Here is a 21,294-nt window from a genome sequence, read left to right as displayed (position 1 = left end):
TGGCAACTTCATAAGTGGGATTTTTATTAATCACAACTAGCGGAATATACCCTTCATAGGATCAATAAATGATCCAGCTAAGAGGTCTTTTTGTGGAAACTCGAAAAGGATACATGTTATATTTATGTTATATTTTCACCAACCAATTATCAAGTAGTCCAAAAACGTCAAGAGCATCTAATCTCTTGGATCTAATGTTAAAAAACTTGTCATTCACTGATAATATGAGTTAAGCATGTGCACCTTTTTATTAATCATTCATCGTAGTCACTAAAGTTTAATAAGCCACGATTATATAAAAATGGGTATATGTCTTTCATCACTTTGCCATAAGATGGGTTAGATAAAAGACGCATTCTTAAATTTTCCGCTTCCTCAGTCTCGGCCGATAAAGAATGCAAATTGCTATCCTTGTCAGAGGGAAAGAGAATGATGGGCAAGTGGTTCAGCACGGCAAAGAAAGCTGGTGAAAAAATCCGAAATATTAGATTTAGATAAATTTTATATATTATGATCTACTCACCATAAAAGGAATTATTTTTCTTGTACATATCCGCCTGTAATTCTCTCAGTTTGGGAATTGGTTTCTTAAATTGTAATACCTTTAGGCATTCCACCAGTCGTTCCCAATAAATTCTCACAAAATTATCAAATTCTTTGAGACGTATATCATTAGCAGCCGATATGATTATAAAAAACAAAAGATCCTGGACGGGACTACCCCATTTTCCAATTTGAAAGTCCACCAAAATAACCTGATCTATCGATCCATCCTTGTGATAATTACACATTAAATTGCTAGACCAGAAATCGCCATGAATCAAAACATTAAAATCATTTGGATTAACTTCCAGAGTACTTTTAGCTTGTGCCCAATATTGCTCGATACTTGGCTAAAATAAATGAAATTTATTAATTTATAACCTAAGATTTTTTCTCAAGGTTAACTTACGAAATTCTTAACGTAAATCTCTGCGTCGGAAGGAGGTAGCCCCCAATTTTGAATACCATTCTTATATGCCGCTTCTTTGTGTTTAAATAATTGCAATTGAAAATCTTTGGCCTTTTCAGTGGGCACAATAAAACCAGAATCGAATTCCTTAGGATAGGGCCCATTTTGATCTGCGTAGACTGCACTTGCTGCATGATATTCAGCCAACTTGTGTAAGGATCTGGTCATATGTTCCATATCTAGCCCCTTGGTACGATCAACGTTTTTGAAATTTTTCACGCGCAAATCTTCGAAAATAAAGTGAATATTTCCCTCTCGTTCTTCAGTTAACAGACACTTGGGTGCCAATTGTATATCATTCCAACCCGCTTTCTTATAAAGATCTTCAAAAGCGGGCAGAAACCTCTGATACATCAGCAGTTCCTTGTCGAATAGGCCAAATTCTTCAATATCTTTGCCGCCCCTGTCACTGGGCAACATGGTCTTGAAAATATATGTTTTGGTCTTAGTTGTGCCATCTACAAAATTAAAAACGATGTGAGAAACATAATAATCGGCCATAATTTATGATCTTATTTAACCTTTCAATTTCAGATCAACATAAATTCTCAGCATCGTAGAGGTAAAGTTTTCTCCAGGAGGTGTGGCAGCCACTGGAGTAAATTTAAGAACCTCCACATAATCCGGCTGATCTTGTTTGAGAACTTTCTCAAAATATTTCACATTAATCCAATCTGGTATAATGAGGTGCTCGTTGGGATTGATTATTTCATCAGACATGGCTAAGATTAAGATGAAAACTTTTCTTCCCAGCAATAGAACTGAATAGGCCACTTGTTCGCTTAACACTGAATTTCAAGCAATTTGGATGAGATATTTTTATAGCTTGCCCACTAAATATAATAGATAGAAACCGAGTTCTGTTATCTGCATGTGCGAATGTTTGCGTAATTTTAAATTCAAAGCTATTTCCTTGTTATCAACAATTACATAGCATGAATTTAATTTCTTAAATAAAAGGTTTTACTATCAACAGATAAAATAAAATTTTACCACACCTTAAGTTTTTATTTGTTGTTAGTAGTTTACACACTTGTCATTCAACAATCAAAATGAAAAAGTGAGTTGCCATTTTTCACAAATGGAGGAATGCTAGTATTTTGAGTTGATAAGGACCTGATTAAAATCTGAAAATTGAAATATGCCACGATTGTAATAGAATGGATATAGATCCTTCATAATATTTGCAAATGCTGGATTTGTAAATAATCGCAAGCGAAATTTGTCGCCCTCCTCATCGTCTCGCATTAAGGAATGTAAATTTGACTCCTTGTCGGTGGGAAACTGTAGAACTGGTAGATGATTAAAGATGGCCATAAAAGCTATAAAAAAATATAAAAAGGTAAAAGAGATTTACATATGCAAAGTCCGTTAAATTACCGTAGAATGTATTATTCTTCTTATATAATGACATTTGCAGTTCCCTTAGTTTTGGCAATGGTTTTGAATACTTTAAAAATTTTAAACACTCGACAAGCCGTTCCCAGTAGATAAGCACGAAATTATCAAACTCCTTTAGACGTATATCCTGGGCAGCTGAGAGCGTTATAAAGAATAATAGATCCTGGGCAGGACTACCCCATTTGCCGATTTGAAAGTCCACCATGATAATCTGATCGATTTCTCCATTTTCCAGATAATTGCACATTAAATTACTAGACCAATAATCACCATGTGTAAGGGTATTAAATTCTTGGGGATCTATCTTCAAATTACTTTTGCAAATCTCCAAATATTGTTGGGCATTTGGCTAAGGAAAAAAAGACATCTTGAGGTTTATTCAGCTTAATTGAAGTGAAAGTGTATTATGACTTACAAAACTCTTGACATACTTCTCAGAATCGGGTAAACCCCAATTTTCCATTGCCTTCTTGTATGTACGATTTTTCACCTTAAAACCCTGTACACTGAGATTTAGGTTCGCCTCTGAAATAAACCCGGCATTATACTCCTCGGGCAGTGGTCCATTTTGCTCCACATAAACAGAACTAGCCGCATGGAATTCGGCTAATTTATGTAGCGATCTTTTCATATGCTCCATATCTAGACCCTTGATGCGATCAACATTCTTGAATTGACGCTTAGCCAAGTCTTCGAAAACAAAATGGATATCGCCATCGGCAGTCTCCTCGGCATGCAGACACCTGGGAGCCAGTTGGATGTGACTCCAACCAGCAGAATGGTAAAGTGCCTCGAATGCTGGCAAATATGTGTGATACATTTTCAGTTCCTTTTTGAAAATGCCAGCCATTTTAATTTCCTTGCCGCCGCGTTCTGTTGCCAGTTCCGTTTTAAATATATAAGTTTTATGCTTTGTGGTGCCATCTAATCGGAAAAGATCAAGATTAGTTGCCATTGAATGTTTCTTCTGTACGATTTGTTCGTTATGCATCGATAGTTACTCACCTTTCATTTGCAGATCAAAATGTATACGCAGCATGGTTGAGGTGAAGTTCTCACCTGGCGGAATGGCTGCCACAGGTGTAAATTTCAAGATCTTAACATAGTTTGGTTCATCTTTTTGTAGAATCTTATCAAAATACTCCGGATTAATCCATTCGGGTATCCGTAAATCTTTGTTAGGGTTCTCTATCTCCACAGACGACATTATCGTACGATATTATCTGCACAACTGATTGAAACCAACCCAAAGAATTTGTGTTATAGTAATAATTTGGTAGCTTTTCAAAAAAGCTTATTAAGGTTCAGTGGGCCGGGTTATCTCTTGACACAACAAGCTTTTAATACGCTTTCAATGTCATAAGATTAATTTAACCGTTCACTTTGACTAAAGATTAGTTCACGATTGTTTCGTTCATCTCGTCACAAACAGTTGCTTAAAGTTCATAGTACCCATGTTGTAGGGTATACAAAACTAACTTTTAAGCTCTTTAAAATCACAAAGTCATCGTTATAATCATGTTTTACTACACTTAAAATTTTTTAAACGTTATTTGTTCTTCATATCTTTGTCGATAGTACTTAAAAAGTAATTATATACATACACACACCCGCGTGTCTACAATAATAATTATTTTAATATTAAGCATACTTTAAAAACAATACAAAAACTAGTTTGAACTTCAAACTTTCGAGTCAAATTATTCATATTTATTTATAAATTGATCTCAACAATTAATTAGTTGTTTGGGCTTATACACATAGTCTAGCGTGACAAGGCAAAGTTTTAGTTTTATTTTATGGGCGTGGTGTGCTATTATAATAACTATTTTATATACTAATCATAGCCTCATCTACAGCCATAACTTTTGACAAAAAATGGTATTTTTAATGCATTTGAAACCCCTTTTTTTAAGAAAAACTACCACCATGAATTTGCTTTCTCTAACGATTCGATGACTATGCAATAAATTGTACGTTCACATATCTAAACAAATCGTAAACAACGAACAAACCATCTATATTAACTCATAAATTGATAGATGTATACACACAAAAAAAAAAAAAACTATTTGTTGGTTATTGTCTCTTAATTGCAATGTGCGTCACAATAAATGAATTTATCAGAATTGATCAATTTCATTTATAAACTATATCAATATGTTACTCTTCCAAAATTGTTCTTAGTTTTTTAGAGAGCTGCAGACAGTGAATTTTGACCATATTTACTGTAAATATAGCTAGTCTTACCTTAGGATATAATTGATACGGAAAATATTCAACGTTTTCTCATACAAAATTACATATTTTCTTTTAATGATAATAGTATCACAATTACAAACAACAATAACACAAATTGGCATATCTATTCAGGTTTGAGGAGCCCTCTGCTCTCAAAGAATGGTAACAATTGTTCCATGGCCCTGGCATAGTAGGGATTAGAAAAGGTCTTTTGACGCATAGCATCGCCCTCTGGTCCAGGAGCAAGCATCATATTTATATTGGCATCCTTGTCGCTTGGAAATATGGTGGCAACTAATACACCATAAGATGTTAGAGGTCCTGGCAAAAAAATACAAATTTTAGTATAATTTTATATTTAATTAAAATTGTATTTATCAAACTCACCCCAATATCCATATTTCAGCATCATTATATGCAGTTCCTTTAGTGTTGGTATATGTTTGCCATATTTCAGAACCTTTAGACATTCGACCAAACGTTCGTGATAGATTTGAATAAAACGATCAAACTCTTTGACTTTAATATCGAGGGAGGCGGACGTAACAAGCATATACCATAAATCTTGGGCAGGACTTCCCCATTTGCACATTTGCAAATCGACGAAAATAGATCGATTAATTTCCCTGTTTGCTTTGTAGTTGAACATATAATTGTTGGACCAACTGTCGCCATGATTTAACACATTAAACTCATTTTCATCCACTTTTGCCACTTTAATGGCTCCTTCAAACGCTGCTTCTTCTGTCGACATTTGCTTTATATACCTCTCCGCATCCTCTTCAGGTATATTCCAAGATCGTATTGCCGCATGAAATTGTGGTGTACGCATTTTTCCTATGTTAATAAAAATTGGTTTACTTTTTTCCGTATATATGGAAGATAGAAAGATTTCATCATAAGGTCCATTTAATTCGAAATTTCTAGCTGAAGCAGCATGAAATTCGGCCAATTTGTGTAGGACACGACGTATATGTGGCATATCGAATCCTTTGAGTCGATCCACATTCTTGAAACCCTGCCGCGTCAAGTCTTCCAGGACCAGAGTTGTTCTCTCCGGTGTCTCCTCAATGTGGACACATTTTGGAGCTAATTCGATGTTATCTACACCAGCCTCTTTATATAATTTCATGAACTGAGGTATATGCACTTCATACATTTTCTTCTCTTTGGGAAATAATCCCATGTCATTGACCATTTCGCTTCCCACACTTGACTCAAGCATGGTTTTTAGTATATAAGATACTTGTTCTTGACTGCCATCTAAATGTGAAATAGAGATAGATAACATATAGCCTTCTATTAAGTTTCCCCAATTTAACTATTAATATAGGCACTTACCCTTCAACAATACATCGACATAAACTCGCACCATTATTGAAGTGTAGTTTTCACCTGGCTGTGTTGCAGCGACAGGTGTAAAGTTCACTATACTCGCGAAATTGCTTACATCTTTTTCAACAATGGGGCGAAAATAATCTTCATTTATCCATTTGGGAATCTGAAGAAACTCATTTGGATTTTGAGGCTTTTCTGACTTAGTATTAGGTGACATTTTAACTGCGAATGAGGAGAAATTATATTTAAGTATTTTTTATTCTCAGAATATTTGCTCAAATGTTTAGTCTTTATATTTACTTTCACTTAAATTTTTTTTAACTGACCAACAAAACACAAACAATTTTATTTTTATTTTATTAGTTTCCGTATATCTTAACGATGCGACCCGTAACCGTGTTATGTCCGGCAGTTATGACTGGCAAACAAATACTGAACCTTTTGTCTCCAAAGTCCCATCAGACATTAGTTTAAATATACTATGAATCCATAGCCCTCACCTCTCCCCGATGAATAAATGCCCATACAAGCAAAGTCTAACTGATAACTAAAAATGATTGTAACCTGCAAACATTTGATCAAACGGTATGTTGCCACTTTCAATTAACCATGATTACAATTAAAGAAGACTCAAATAGATCACTTAATATTAATGACATTGGAGTAATTATATGACTATAAGAGTTTGCAATGTTTGGGTTTCTTATGTTTGTGTTAAGCCCCTATTAATATAGGGTGTCTACGAATCGTCGTTTTTTTTTTCTTTTTTGCATTTCTATTCTCGTTTATTGGTCGACAACGTCGTGCTATCAGCGCAAACTGGTTACGAGCTAAATTATGCTTCGTTTGGCTGATCAAATCGAAACAGACTTTACGAAATGATTGTGGCAAACCCAAAAAAATTCACAAATATAAGTCATTTTCCACCACGTTATGGTTCTAAAATCCAATTTTTCCAATTTTTTTCTGATTGAGAATGCATTATCAGACAACTTTAATAATTACCCAATAATTTTTATGGTTTCCATTTATATAATAAGAGGATTTCATTTGAACATGCCATAGTAAGGCAAGGCAAATACACTTGTCGTTTTAAAATAAATTTGAAAACTGCCCAAGTTTTCATTTTGTTCATGAATTCTTTGCGTCTAATAGAATACCAGTTTGACTACAATTACAATTTCAATAGCAATTCAAAGTTCAAATAAACGGAAACGATCAAAAGATCAAGTTCGAATCAATTTGTGACAATTTGTATTGCATTTCCTTTTGATTCGTTTAATCTAAAGCTAGTATAATATAATAGAAATGTATGTACATAAATAAATAGATGCTCATATATAGACTAAACTGCCCAGTGCATTACGATGTAATTATCGATTTCAAACCCCATTTTTGTCTCTATTTCTAAAAGGGGGGTTAATGGAAGAAAATAGAGGATATTTTTCGCATTTATTATTTTCATAAAGATAATAAACTTAACATCAAAGGATGAACAATGAAAAAACATGTGATATACGGAATTTATTAATTTATGTGTTTCAGAGAATTTCTAAGATATTTTTAAATAGATTACTTATCATTTGATTCTAAAGTGTTTAGGCAAACACAGGTGGTCTTTTGATAACTTTTTTGACTACTATGCAATTAAACTGAAAAATCATGAAATAAAGTAATCATTCATTAGTTTAGGTCTAAGACTTATAAATATATTACAATATAAACATAATCATGAAAAGAAACTATATTGAGAAGAAGAAAGCTTCATCTTCACTACGTAAAATAAAATTATTTTATATATAAAGGGCATTATGTTTATATAGGGAACTCAAATTTGAAGCTTTGCCCACTTAAATATTGACTTTCTGCCTAGAAAGGCTAATTGTTAAACACCACTCAGTATTTTAAATCTTAATCTTCTCCTTGTTATTTGACATAATATAAATATAGCATGTACATATGTAAGTTTAATTAAAATAATTACCCTAATATTGCATAACAATTCTGTTGTATACAAACAAATTAATTACAAATTCTATAGACAGTTGAACTGTATGACGAATAATAACAATGCAGTACATTGTGTACATATGTACATATGTATTCTCTCTGTCAACAATTGGAATTTTAATTGTCATGCCGCAAATGTTAAAATATTTTCTAGAGCCTAATCGGGACTGGCCTATGCTAGGGGCAATTGGGCGCGTGCGAATTTTTATTTAGAACTCTGTGATAAGGTTTAGTTCATTAAGAACATTTAACTTTTTTAGAAGCTCGACAATGACGTCGAGACTTCTGATTAATCATGAGTACGCACTTTGAATCGTGCTTATACCATGCACCCATAAGGTGAAATGATATATTAGAGTCGCCAAAATATATGTAACAGGCAGAAGGAAGCTTGTCCGACCACATAAAGTATATATGTACATATTCTTGACCGTATAAACACCAAGGTCTCGGAGACTTTAAGAGCTGGAGCCACCAAATTTGGTACGTAGACTCGTGTAATATTTACGGTGATCGAGATTGTTTCAAATTCTTGCCGCTTTGTAAGAGTAAGCGACACGGCGAGAGGCATGGTCACTTAGTGCATGGTACACCGAAGTCGACGTGACGACTTACTTACTTCATTTTTATAGTGCTGCCTTCAGTAGCAGTGGAGGCGTGTCCACTAAAGCCCTACTAATCCATTTTTACTAAATATTCAAAAATAAAAAAGGTATTCCTCGTTCTTCTTTAAGTTCAGATAATCGTGGTTCTTTAATTTATTTACATTTACATTTACACTTATATATTTACATATCTTATTTATCGATTCGCTAATCCCCCTTTAGAATTCCTTTACTTTCAAAAAATGGTAGCAATATTTCCATGGCCCTGGCATAGATTGAATTAGAATACATATTATAACGATATGCGTCGCCTTCGGGCCCGGGTTCAGCCATCATTTTGATACTAGCATCCTTGTTGGTGGGTAAGGAGGAGATGGCCAAAACACCATTAGCTGTTATAGGGCCTAAACAAGGGACAAAACATTTTTAAATTGTATACACTTTTTTAATTTGAGTTCAAAACTTACCCCAATATCCATATTTCAGCATCATTATGTGCAGTTCTTTTAGTGTTGGTATATATTTGCCATATTTCAAAATCTTTAAACATTCGACCAGACGTTCGTGATAGATTTGAATAAAACGATCAAACTCTTTGACTTTAATATCGAGGGAGGCTGACGTAACAATCATATACCACAAATCGTTGGCAGGACTACCCCATTTGCACATTTGCAAATCGACGAAGATAGATCGATTAATTTCCCCGTTTGCTTTGTAGTTGAACATATAATTATTGGACCAACTGTCACCATGGTTTAAAACATTGAAATCATTCTCATCCACTTGCGACACTTTTACCGATGCATCAAAGTTTTCCTCGCCGGTTAAATAATTTGCTATATACTTTTCGATTTCATCCTTGGCCAAATTCCACGTTCGCATTGCCTTGAAATATTGTTCTTGACGATGATTATAAAGGTCCACAAATAGGGGTCGAATCGTTTCGGTGAAGATGTTTTCTGCATAGATTTCATCGTAGGGTCCATTTAGTTCGAAATTTTTGGCTGAAGCTGCATGAAATTCGGCCAACTTGTGCAGAACACGACGTATATGTGGCATATCGAATCCTTTGAGTCGATCTACATTCTGAAAACTCTGACGTTTTAGGTCCTCTAAGACCAGAGTTGTTCTTTCCGGAGTCACTTCTATATGCACACATTTTGGAGCTAATTCGATGTTATCTACACCAGCCTCTTTATATAATTTAATGAACTGAGGTATATGCACTTCATACATTTTCTTCTCTTTCGAAAACAAATTCGTTGTACTGAAAATTTCGGCTTTTGACTCAAGCATAGTTTTTAGTATGTAAGACACTTGCTTTTGGCTGCCATCTAATTAAAACGAGAGTCATGAATGTATTAGACCACAAATAATGAATTATTTTTTCATGCATACCCTTAAGCAATATATCGGCCACTACTCGCACCATAATTGATGAATAATTTTCACCTGGTGCTGTTGCTGCAACAGGTGTAAAATTAACAATACTTGCAAAATTTGCCACATCTTTCTCAATAATGGGTCGAAAGTAATCTTCATTAATCCACTTGGGTATATCCAAATATTCATTTGGATTTACGGGCTTGTTTAATTCACTCCCAGATGACATTTTCACTGCAAAATATCTTACGGCTTATTAAACTTATTTTAATTAAATTATTTCTTCCTCACCAATTTAAACTAGAATACTTCTTCACTGCAAGTAGGTTAGCGACCTTTCTGACTAACAAACAAAAAACTCAGTGCTTTATATAGTACAATTTACTACTTTTTTTTAAATATAAGTATGAATTTCGTTTTTATTAAGTGTTTGAGTAGACAAGAAGCTTTATGTTATCAGCACAAACTTTGTGTGTAGTGTGTGGTGACTTGTATTTAATTTCTTTACTACTATGCGATTAAACCTGAAAACCATAAAATGATGCATTTATAGGTAATGTTTTAAAAAATAAAAAATCAATCAGATACATCCAAAGGGATTCCTTTTATACGTTCTAAACATCTCAACGAATTCACCCATTATTTACTCACCCTCTGACCTTTTTCTGCCTATAAGGTTTAACAACAAATTTTATTGTATTCCCCCTTTGTTTGTATATTTTATGGCCTATTTGGAACTGGACTATGCTAGTTAACCAAGGCGTAGTGTTTAGTGATAAGGTTTAGTTTAAATTAATATTCGATTACACGCTGTTAACTCTGATAGAAACCATATGAAATTAATGACGTCTTCTGAGTAATCATGAGATTGCACTTTGATTAGATTTTTATTTAGTATCAATGGAGGTGTGTTTATTTCTATCTGAATAGTATGCACGAATTCTTAATATCCTGTATTTTGACTGTATTTAGACTTACAATTTTGCGATTCAGTTTAATTACAATTAGCATATTTTAAAATGGTAACAAACATTTGGAAACTAAAAAAAATTAATTTCGACTCGATTACTTAAAAATTGTAATCATTTTTATTACCATAAGTTTTTAAGATTTTAATTCAAGAACACTTTTTAATTGTAAATCGCCTTAAAGTCGCCTGAATAACAGATTTCCACAAAACAAGTTTTTGAGGCCCGAAGTATGGGTATATAAACCTCCCATATGCTACATTTAATTTAGGCACAGGGTATTGAAGCATACGATAAGATTCTGAAATTCATGCGATACCTGCTAGTAAATAAAATTCTAATGTTAAAAAACTGTATAACTGATATTATTCTATGCCTGTAAGACACTGCCATTTTTAATAGCCATTTTTTTCTTTAGCTTTTTTTATAAGAAAATAAATTAAAATTAGTTAAACTTGAATTACATGTTTTGGAAATCTAAAAAGTTACTATGTTTCCAGTAATATTAAATACTTAATAAGTAGCCAAAAGCAAATTTTCATTATTGCCAGTCGAGAAGCCCTCGACTATCCATCCAGGGAAGAATATTGTTCATTGCTTGGATATATTTACGATTGGTGTACATTAAGCATTTCATTTTTGAGGCATAATTGTCATTTGTTTCATCCTCAAATTTATTCATCATTACAATTGGTAGAACCCGGGTAACGACCACATAGGCTTGATGAATAAAATAATATTAATGTAAACTGTAAATAAATAATTAGGGCAATTTACCAGACAACCCATTGGCATTAAGGGCATTTTGTATATCATAAAGTTGTGGCAGAGATTGCTGATAATTGAGATATTTGAGATTCTCCAGCAAATGGTAGAAATAATATTGTACCAGATCATCAAATTTTGTCAACTTGATTTCCATTTGAGCCGATGATAGAATGGTATAAAAAAGATCGATGGCCTGGATTGATGAAGTAATTAAAAGTAAAGTGATTATATTGATTGGGAAACAATTCTACTACTCACAGGTGATCCAAATTTGACCACCTGATAGTCCAGAAATGCGGTATCTTCTATGGAGCCAAAAGCGTCATATTTGAACATAATATTATTCATCCACAAATCGCTATGATTGAGCACATTGAACTCATTTCGCTTTACTTTATGATTCTCTAGCATAAGATCAACTAACACCTCCTCCTTCTCGATTAACCTTCCATGAAATTGTCCGCCCACACGCCAACGACGCAGCTGAGACATAAAGGGATCCGCATCGTTTAACTCCTGAAGTATCAGTTTATTGTCTTTAGAGTACACGCCCACGGTCATCAGCTTGCTAAACATACCAAATTTCTCCACATACACAGCGGAAGCAGCATGGAATTCGGCCAACTTCTTGAGGACTTGTTTCAAACACACCTCATCGAAACCCACATTCCGATCAATATTCCTATAGCCGCGTGCCGCCAAGTCCTCGAGCAATATATATTGAACACCAATCCCATAATCCAGTCGATAGGCGCGAGGACCAAAATTAGTTGACTTGCCCACCGTTTGGTATAGTTTCTCCAATTTGGGCAAAATATTATGATACATTTGATGCTCGCGAAAGAACATCTTCAATTGACTCATGACCTTGGCCTGAAATTTCCTATTGTTCTGTGTCTTCAATATAAAGGATAATTTCCGTATAGTTTGATCCTTCAATTGAACTCTGACCTTAATGGGCAGCAATATGGTACAATTTCGAAATTGTATATCATCGACATTGGGTGAAACGGTCAACACCTTGCAACCTTTACCCAGGATTTTATATACTGCATTGTTTACAGATATAGACGTCACCCATTCTGGGATTTTGAGCCTTGTCATCTTGAACAGCCTCTTGGTTTATATTTTAACGTTATTTTAACGTTATACTACAATTGGAAATAATTCTAACACTTCACTAGAATTTCGAAAGTACGTGCTGACATTAGACAATTAACTGACTGAGAAGCTGTCACAAAAAAAAAACTTTAACATTCAAACATTTGTCAAAAATATGTCTAGAAGATAAATCAAAATTTCGGATAAAAGTCATTCATAGAAAAATTTATAAAATATTGTTAATTTTTCTTTCAGCGACAAAAACTTTGCGGGCTTTGCAAAATTTTTGTATATACTAGGTATAGAAATGTTTTTAAAGATGCTATCACCTTTAAATATATTTTTTATTGTTTTGTTTTTTAATTTAACTGTCGTTTAAAATAGCTGGTAAATATTGCAATTAAATATTCATTATTTCCTCTTGCCGCCCTGCCATAAACATGGTAGACCAATTATTTACTTCCAGTCGAGTAGTCCGCGATTGTCCAACCATGGTAAAACTTCCGTCATTACTCGAACATATTTGTGATTGGTAAACATGGCGGCCTTCATTTTGGATTCATCATTGATATAGCTCTCCAAATTGGCATTGTTTGTCTTGTCCAACATGACAACGGGCAGAACTTTGGATACAACCATGTAGGCTAATTTGACGAGATAAGATAGGATTGATTGATGATGATCATCATTATGATTATCATTTGGTAAAGCTCATTGACTCACCAGCCAAACCATTACGAAATAGAGCTGCATGCAGATTTTTTAACTTTGGCAAGGGTCGATGGTATTCCAATAGTTTCAAATTACTGATTAGGTTATCGAAATAATAACGAATTAGATAATCGAATTTGTTGGTTTTCAACTCCAATGCAGCCGACGAAAGTATTAGATAGTATAGATCATTGGCCTACAAAAAAAATTTAAAAAAAATTGATATGATAACAATTTAAACAATATATTCTATTGAGTCATAATTAGATTACCGGACTGCCATATTTTCCCACTTGAAAGTCCACAAATAAAGTTTCCTTAATTTTACCAAATGCATCATGCTGGAACATAATATTATTTGACCAACAATCGCCATGGTTCAAGACATTGAATTCTCGGGCATTATATTGTTGATCTTGAAGCAGGCGATCTACTAAATAGTCATCGCTATCAGCCTGAAAATTACAAATAGAATGAAATAATTACTGTAATTACAGATTCATTTCTAAAGTTGAAGTCTTTTACCAATTTCTCGTAGATTTTTTCAGCATTTTTCCACTTTTTAAGTTGAGTTAGAAACGCACCCGATGCATTGAATTCCTGCAATAATTGACGATTATTCTCACTGAATACTCCCACCGTAAACTCCTCTCCAAATAGTCCGTAATGCTCTACATAACACGCCGAGGCCGCATGGAAGGCAGCCAATTTCTCCAAGACAGCCAACATATGCTCCAAATCGAGACCAGTCAAACGATTTTCGTTCCTGAAGTTCTTGCGATGCAAATCTTCCAAAAGTATATAATCCACACCCAAGTCGCGATCCACCTTAAAGGCTTTTGGTGCAAACTGAATGGGTTTGCCAGCATTCTCATAAAGTTTCTCAAACTTTGGCAATATCGTATGATACATTTGCTCCTCCTTATCAAAGAGTTTCAATTTTCCCATTATGGCGGCCATAACTTCATTATTATGCTGGGCTTTTAACACAAAAGATATATCCTTGGTTGAATGATCTAAGGTATAGAAAATACATTTCATTAGTTAATATTAATTAGCATAGAAGTATATTGACTTACCAAGTAGTTCCACTTCTAATAGCAGTCGCAGAAAGAGTGATGAATAGTTCTCACCCTCAGAACTACCCGATTTCGGAGTTACGGATATAATCCTCTCAAAGTCTCCCAACTGAGCACGTACCGCATTCTCCAAGGTAATATTTGGCAACCAACTGGGAAAATTTTCCGCCTCACTCTCACCATTTGTAGCCGCTGACATTGTAAATCTGAAAATTTCGACGGTTATTGAACTGAATAATCAGATCATTATAACATGATAATAATTTGTTTGATTTGATAATGAAATATTGTTCTTGGAGATAACCAAAATTCAGCAAGTTGTTATACACCGGCATTATGAAAGTGTTATCAAATCTGGGTGGCATGAATATTTATTTTGGAGCGGTCGCTCTTATAAAATTTAAATTATACTACATAGAAATTTAACCAATCCCGTTTAATAAACAAGAAAAGAAGAAAACAAACAAAAATTGCAATTTTCTATGGAAAAGTTTCAATTGTTTAACACCCATGAGGTTAGGTTAATTTTATGGATTTTCCTTAAATTTATGGTCATAAATTAAGTGAAAGATTTAGGAGGGAAAATAAAGAATTTCTTAGAAAACCTATTGACCAATTTGAGCAAGTTAATAACACCTTAAGTTTAATCATACTAAATCAATAAATTTGATTAACTAGACCACATATATAGATTACTTAGAAAACATCTGGGTCAAAATTGTAGTTCATTAATTTATTATTTCACTATGAATCATATTAGATTTATTAACTTTAAGCACTTTTAAATTGTATTTCCCCAATTGAATTGACCAAGTTGCAACCGCATAAAGGCAATTCAAAACTCTCTAGACTTTCTTTATTTATAACCCTCAAAGATTGGGTTTTAGAGTGTTTACTACTAAAAACATTAATTATTATTTGATTAAGTCATTTCGATTAGCGTTAAGTTTAAATTTAGGGGGATTTTAAACTGAGACTCTGTTACTTCTTCAACTTCACTTCTTCTAAAGTGTTCATAATTGTTCACATTGTTTCCAACTTGTTAAACCCATAATTAGGTTTTCTATTTTATTTTGTATTTTTTGCGACTCTTGTAGATTAGTTCATTATCACAAATTGAAACACCATTAAACGATATTGAACAGAAGTAAAAGAAATCTAATTATACAAATGGAAGATAAACCATTTATACATCAAGTCACATGCCAATTATAATTTCACAAACTTAAAATTGTTATATAAAGATATGAAAGAAATCGTTTTATTTCACAAAAACAAGCTGCTAAACCAAATAACTTTTCATAAGACTCTTCTTTCACCTTTCCAACTAGACTGATTGAAATTTATAAACACTTTTCTGTATTTTATATACAACAACACAATGAAATAGTGTGGCAAACCTTTTTCCTTAATTGGCCAAAAAGTTCTGTTCTGATTTTGTTTTCAATTTTTAGTGAACTGATAAGTTGAAATTTCGTTTTGACTGCTGCTTCTGCTGCAGTCCCGATCTCAACGGCCGATTTCAATTGAATAAGACTGCGACAGTTTGGAAATTATAAGTGGAGCTGTTGCCCCTATTTGGCATTAGAAAATTCTTATCGGTTTAACCATGCACACACACACAGACGCACACGCGTACCTCATGCATTCTCAATTATAGAAAGTTTTATTTGTAAGCCAATTCGCCAAAACCGGGCAAAAAGCGTCACTCTTGTCACACCAAGACCATGGTAAAATCTTCGATTGTGTGTGAGAATGATGTCTAAATAAACATTTGATATGAGAACGTTGTGTATTGTTTGATTGATAAGACGTGGTGGATTGCGATTGACTTTACTTTTTCATGTTTCTTTATCACAAGTTTCTCTTTGGTATGGCTGTTCGTTCTAATTATTCGATGATATGTTATTAATTGCCATCGCTTAGGAATCGCTGGCAGTGATTCAATGCGGCATGTGATGAGGAAACTTCTGCACGTTGCCGATAAAAATGACTGTCACAACACACTAAACATATGATATTTCTCTCAGTATTTTCCATAGGCTATAAGTAGTTTAAAAGAGAAACCCAAAATCCCAAAAGGTATGCTATGGAAAAACTAACTAACACACCAAATTGCTTCTTTATCTAATCTTGTGTGTCCCATGTTGGCTTAGACGGCTTAGGTAAAGTCATTAAAGGTAATTTTTGCTAAATTTCAAATGCACTTTATTATTTAATTATTATTCCAAGGCACCGCGATATTGCAGCCAAGGTAATAATATTTCCATATGCTTGCGATATCTGGGATTTGTATAGATAGACTTTTTGAAATTAGATTTATGTTCCGCATCGTCCTCAAAGAAGCTTTCAAAATTAGCATTTGGGTCAGAATCCAGCAGTACAACGCCCATCACATTCAAAATGGCAAACAATCCTGAATATATACAGAAAAAGACAACTTTATTAACAATTGGTTAATTTGGATTATTCAAAACTTACCCCAACCGCCATATTTGTAAAGGGAATGATGAATGCTCTTAAGGGTGGGCAAAGTTTTTGTATACTTTAATAAAGTCAGTTGCTTCACCAATTCTTTGTGATAAAATGAAATGAAATATTCAAATTTACTAATTTTAATATCCAATTCAGTTGACGACAGCAAGAAGTACAAAAGATCCTGAAAATGGAATGAGAAAAATAATTGATTGTTAATTTCTATAAATTTTTGAATATTACCTGCGCAATCGAACCCCATTTGGGTATCTGAAGATCGACAAAATATGTATTTATTAATTCATTCTTTTCATTGTATTGAAACATTATATTATTGGACCAAGCATCACCATGATTCAAGGCATTAAAGTCATCTTCATGCGGCTCACTCATTTCCATGACCACTTCCAACAATTTTGGTGTGATATTTTGCTAGAAAACAAATCAAATGTAATGGTGACTACAAATAATTATATGTTTTCTTACCAATTCGTTTAAATATTGCTCATGCCCTTCATACAAATGTATATAATTTAATAGGCTCTGGAGATTCCTAGTGCATAGCATGCGCAGGACTTCTGGGTCCCGAAAGAAGCCCTTAGTGAATTTTTCATCATACGATCCTTTCGAGGCGACACGTACCGCCGATGCTGCATGCCATTGGGCCAATTTAAGTAAAACACTCTCGGTGTGAGCCTGGTCTAGACCCTTCAATCGATCAACATTTCGAAAGCCACGTGGCCTCAGGTCCTCAAGCAACACATAATGATCCTTAATGTCAATCTCATAGCATTCAGCTCCAAATTTGATTTCATGGCCCACATTCTGATACAATTCCTCCAATTCGGGAACCACTTTGAAATACATGCCACGTTCTATATCGAAAAAATTATGGCTTTGAAGCAATTTTTGATAGATTTCCGTTTCATGTGGGGCTTTTAGCATAAATGCCTTGGTGATCTGTGTTTCATCGTTAAGTTCCACATCAAATTCAATCCTAAACATTATTGTGGCATAATTTTCACCAGCAGCTGCCCCAGCACTAGCTCTCAAGGACTTTGTTGCCTTGTAGCCAATGACTTGTTTCTTTAGCAACTCTTGAAAAACCTCTGTCTTAATCCAGTCGGGTAATTTCTTATCATTTTGGTTTATCACTACATCCTGTGTCTGTGGCGGCATGTTGAGAGAAAAAAATACCTTTCCAACTCCGACCGTGGCCAAGATCTACTGAACACTGTGATTTTAGTGGGCACTGCTTACGCTTTTAAGATGAATCTACTTATTATATGATTTATTGATAGCACTGGATGTTGGACTGTTGAGATCCAGATTTTAACTTTATATGCATCTGTTGTCATCAAGCAATCTTTTCCATTTCTATAGGTAGAAATGTAGGTGCAAAGTGGTTTTGTTATTCTCAATTCTAGATAACATTATCTATGAATATAAGAGCAATTGAGATTTTCAGGAATGACAAAGCGCATTTTAAAATGTTTGCACAGTATTTGCCGTCATGTTGAATACAAAACAATAGCCACATTGTTTGTATCTACAATCAGACTAATATAAAGAATTCTAGAATTATGCAATCGGTTAGTATAGTGGGACAAATATATTCAATTACAAGTCAAACATTATTATTTAATATAAATTATATGTAAAAATCAATGGCATTTTTAATGACCTACCTTAACTGAAATTTGTTCGCCCTTACCCCTTAGTTTATTCTCTACATTTAACCCGATTTAGGTAGGTATTCCTTTCCCTATTTGAATACCCCGTAAGTCCGCCACTGGTAATAACTCTTTGAAGCTTTTAGCCAATTTTTTTTGCCTTGTTATGAAAATAGCAGGTTCTGGTTCTCTCCTATAAAAACTCTTTATTCTCTTTGACTAACTCTTAAAAGCTTTTCTATATAAGGTAAACAAGTAAATTTGTAGGTAGCAAATCTTTGGAATTTCATTTCAAACTATCATTTTGTTTTGATTCCCTTTTCTTTATTTATGCCCATATATGGAAAACGCTCAATTATTGTTTTGGTAGGTGGTTATTGCATCGATAGGGTTTAGTTTAAAAAAAGGCAACTACAAACTGCCTTATCATACTGACTTTGCTGACTTACTGATTAGTCATTAACCATTGTTTCGCGTGAAATAAAAAATAAGAATTTTTAGACCACATGCTAAAATTGTTTTATTAAAAATATCAATGCATATTGATAACGATATCAGTTAACGAGATTGTGTACAACAAATGTTTTAAGAGCCTCTTCATATCGAATTTTCCATATTAGCTGGTCTCCAATGCCCCACGGTTATGTAACCAGGGCAGAATAGCTTGAATATGTTTGCGATAGCGGGCATTCGAATACATCAGAGTTCTGAAATCGCTGCCTTCTTCCGTATCGCCGAGGAAATTTTCAAAACTGGCCGAATCTGTAGGATCCAAGAGAACAGCTGCCATAACTCCTGTAGCCGTGCAGTAACCTTTAAAAAATATGGAATTATGTCAACCAAATCGTACATACATATAAATATAATTAGCCCGACTTACCCCAAAAACCATATTTAAAGAGCGATAAATGTAGATCGCGTAACGTTGGCAATGGTTTTGAGTACTTCAATAGTTTTAGATGCTCGACCAGATTATCATGATAGAATTTAATGTTTTGATCAAACTTGCTTAGTTTATCTTCCAGTTTGGTGGAGGAGAGAAGGAAGTAAAGCAAATCCTGAGCTACTGTCCCCCATCTGGGCATTTGATAATCAACTAGGTAGACCTCCTTAATCTTGCCAAATGCATCATATTGAAACATAATATTATTTGACCAACAATCCCCATGATTTAGCACATTCAACTCCAGAGGATCGACTTTAGCCATTTTGAATATCTCGTCAGTAATTCTTGGCTGAAGAAGTTTCTAAGATCGAGGACGAATATTATGAATATAGAAGCAAACAAATTATTACTATCTATTCACTTACAACATCCTCCAAGTAGGTCTCATTGCCCTCGTAGGTGGAACAACATTTCAGGAATATTTGCGATAATGCTTTGTTCATTTCTGCCATCATTTGACGATTTTCCTCCTTGAAGAAACCCATGGTCAAACTTTCTTCATACGGACCCTTGGTCGCCACCCGAACTATAGAAGCTGCATGCCATTGGGACAATTTCTGTAGAACTCTGTCGGTATGCTGTTGATCCAATCCCTCCAAACGATTGGCATTTTTAAAGCCATACGGACGCAGATCCTCCAATAAGACATAGTCTGTCTTGGCATTCTTTAGATCATAGCTATGGGCTCCGAATTTTATATCTACACCATTATTTTTATACAGTTCCTCCAATTCGGGAACAATTTTTTGGTACGCATTGCGTTCTATATCAAAAATATTGGTTGTCTCCATCATTTTCTGAAACACTTCCGTCTGATGGGGCAATTTTAGCATGTACGATACGGGCTTGATTTTGCCATCTAAAAGGCGGAACAAAAACATTATTTTCAACTAAATATGAGATCATTTTTTCACATTCACCTTCCAATTCGACTTCAATTTCCACACGCAACATAATGGTGGCATAATTTTCACCTGCCGCTGATCCTATAACAGGTTTGAAACTCTTTACTTTCTTATAGCCCTTGACAGTGGACTTGAGCACATCTTCAAATAGATTAGCCTTAATCCAATCGGGAATTTTGCTCGGCGCTTGTTCTGCATTCTCTGCCATTATTATCAAGTAGAATTTTAGCGTTGTCCGTTGTCTAAGCTAGCAGGGAAATAACTAAAAATTCTACAGCATTGCAAGCTTTATATATTAAAAACAAGTGAATATGTATTTACTATCTACACTGTTCGAAATTAGTTGGAAAGCTTGAAATCTATTGGTTTCGGGGACCCCCTCATCACCAATGCTAATGATCGTCAACTTATTGGTAAACATAACAAACAGGTTGATTGTTGAAAGCTCTTTAGAAATTTCTCTCTTCTCTCTTTATATATATGTATATGTACCATAAACATGACGCTTTTTTGATTACCTCAAATTTCGAAAGCTTTTGTCAGTCAGTTGTATCGTTTTGGTTTTTTGTTTGTAAACTATTTATATAAGTCAATTTATATTTGTTTCTAAATTTTCAGAGATAAGTTTTAATTATTTTCAAAAATTATCTCAAGTGGTGCATTGTTCCGCAGTCA

The 21,294-nt window shown here is 34.1% G+C and overlaps 7 protein-coding genes across 8 annotated transcripts; all 7 read right to left on the bottom strand.

The window, feature by feature from the left end:
* Positions 1 to 223: 223 nt before the first annotated feature.
* On the bottom strand, positions 224 to 1,804 carry LOC6650996 (the record flags this gene model as incomplete). Its single annotated transcript, XM_002073810.4, has 4 exons — positions 224 to 463; positions 524 to 893; positions 953 to 1,470; positions 1,534 to 1,804. Coding segments are annotated over 4 exons (1,368 nt in total), but the record flags the coding sequence as incomplete, so codon positions are not given.
* Positions 1,805 to 2,035: 231 nt separating this feature from the next.
* Positions 2,036 to 3,620, bottom strand: LOC6650995. The gene is made up of 4 exons (XM_002073809.3): positions 3,419 to 3,620; positions 2,829 to 3,337; positions 2,393 to 2,762; positions 2,036 to 2,334 (listed from the first exon to the last, which is right to left on the bottom strand). The coding sequence occupies exons 1-4, from the start codon at positions 3,618 to 3,620 to the stop codon at positions 2,105 to 2,107; spliced, it is 1,311 nt and encodes a 436-aa protein (XP_002073845.1). The 3' UTR covers positions 2,036 to 2,104.
* A 1,103-nt stretch (positions 3,621 to 4,723) lies between these two features.
* On the bottom strand, positions 4,724 to 6,397 carry LOC6650994. 2 transcript variants are annotated; one of them, XM_002073808.3, is made up of 4 exons: positions 6,319 to 6,397; positions 5,996 to 6,214; positions 5,042 to 5,917; positions 4,724 to 4,975 (listed from the first exon to the last, which is right to left on the bottom strand). In XM_002073808.3, the coding sequence occupies exons 2-4, from the start codon at positions 6,207 to 6,209 to the stop codon at positions 4,779 to 4,781; spliced, it is 1,287 nt and encodes a 428-aa protein (XP_002073844.1). In that variant the 5' UTR covers positions 6,210 to 6,214; positions 6,319 to 6,397; the 3' UTR covers positions 4,724 to 4,778. The 2 variants fall into 2 exon arrangements, with proteins under 2 accessions (XP_002073844.1, XP_023035882.1); XM_023180114.2 differs by lacking the exon at positions 6,319 to 6,397 and adding an exon at positions 6,293 to 6,312.
* A 2,333-nt stretch (positions 6,398 to 8,730) lies between these two features.
* On the bottom strand, positions 8,731 to 10,382 carry LOC6650993. The gene is made up of 4 exons (XM_023180115.2): positions 10,285 to 10,382; positions 10,009 to 10,227; positions 9,075 to 9,944; positions 8,731 to 9,011 (listed from the first exon to the last, which is right to left on the bottom strand). The coding sequence occupies exons 2-4, from the start codon at positions 10,220 to 10,222 to the stop codon at positions 8,815 to 8,817; spliced, it is 1,281 nt and encodes a 426-aa protein (XP_023035883.1). The 5' UTR covers positions 10,223 to 10,227; positions 10,285 to 10,382; the 3' UTR covers positions 8,731 to 8,814.
* Positions 10,383 to 11,321: 939 nt separating this feature from the next.
* LOC6650746 lies at positions 11,322 to 20,867 on the bottom strand. Its single transcript, XM_023180809.2, has 16 exons — positions 20,635 to 20,867; positions 20,080 to 20,573; positions 19,649 to 20,015; positions 19,388 to 19,581; positions 17,582 to 18,262; positions 17,339 to 17,527; positions 17,102 to 17,279; positions 16,925 to 17,036; positions 14,621 to 14,826; positions 14,067 to 14,557; positions 13,814 to 13,996; positions 13,554 to 13,737; positions 13,291 to 13,474; positions 11,988 to 12,843; positions 11,739 to 11,922; positions 11,322 to 11,681 (listed from the first exon to the last, which is right to left on the bottom strand). The coding sequence occupies exons 1-16, from the start codon at positions 20,825 to 20,827 to the stop codon at positions 11,503 to 11,505; spliced, it is 4,875 nt and encodes a 1,624-aa protein (XP_023036577.1). The 5' UTR covers positions 20,828 to 20,867; the 3' UTR covers positions 11,322 to 11,502.
* Positions 13,156 to 16,118, bottom strand: LOC6650748. Its single transcript, XM_002073805.4, has 6 exons — positions 16,021 to 16,118; positions 14,621 to 14,826; positions 14,067 to 14,557; positions 13,814 to 13,996; positions 13,554 to 13,737; positions 13,156 to 13,474 (listed from the first exon to the last, which is right to left on the bottom strand). The coding sequence occupies exons 2-6, from the start codon at positions 14,817 to 14,819 to the stop codon at positions 13,287 to 13,289; spliced, it is 1,245 nt and encodes a 414-aa protein (XP_002073841.1). The 5' UTR covers positions 14,820 to 14,826; positions 16,021 to 16,118; the 3' UTR covers positions 13,156 to 13,286.
* Positions 16,802 to 18,336, bottom strand: LOC6650747. The gene is made up of 4 exons (XM_002073804.4): positions 17,582 to 18,336; positions 17,339 to 17,527; positions 17,102 to 17,279; positions 16,802 to 17,036 (listed from the first exon to the last, which is right to left on the bottom strand). Exons 1-4 carry the CDS (start codon positions 18,272 to 18,274, stop codon positions 16,843 to 16,845), a joined length of 1,254 nt encoding a protein of 417 aa, XP_002073840.1. The 5' UTR covers positions 18,275 to 18,336; the 3' UTR covers positions 16,802 to 16,842.
* Positions 20,868 to 21,294: the final 427 nt, after the last annotated feature.

Source organism: Drosophila willistoni, chromosome 3R (genome assembly GCF_018902025.1).
Source record: "Drosophila willistoni isolate 14030-0811.24 chromosome 3R, UCI_dwil_1.1, whole genome shotgun sequence".
NCBI classification, from domain to species: Eukaryota; Metazoa; Arthropoda; class Insecta; order Diptera; family Drosophilidae; genus Drosophila; species Drosophila willistoni.
Note: the sequence above shows the minus strand (reverse complement) of the source record. Positions and strands in the feature narration are given on the sequence as shown.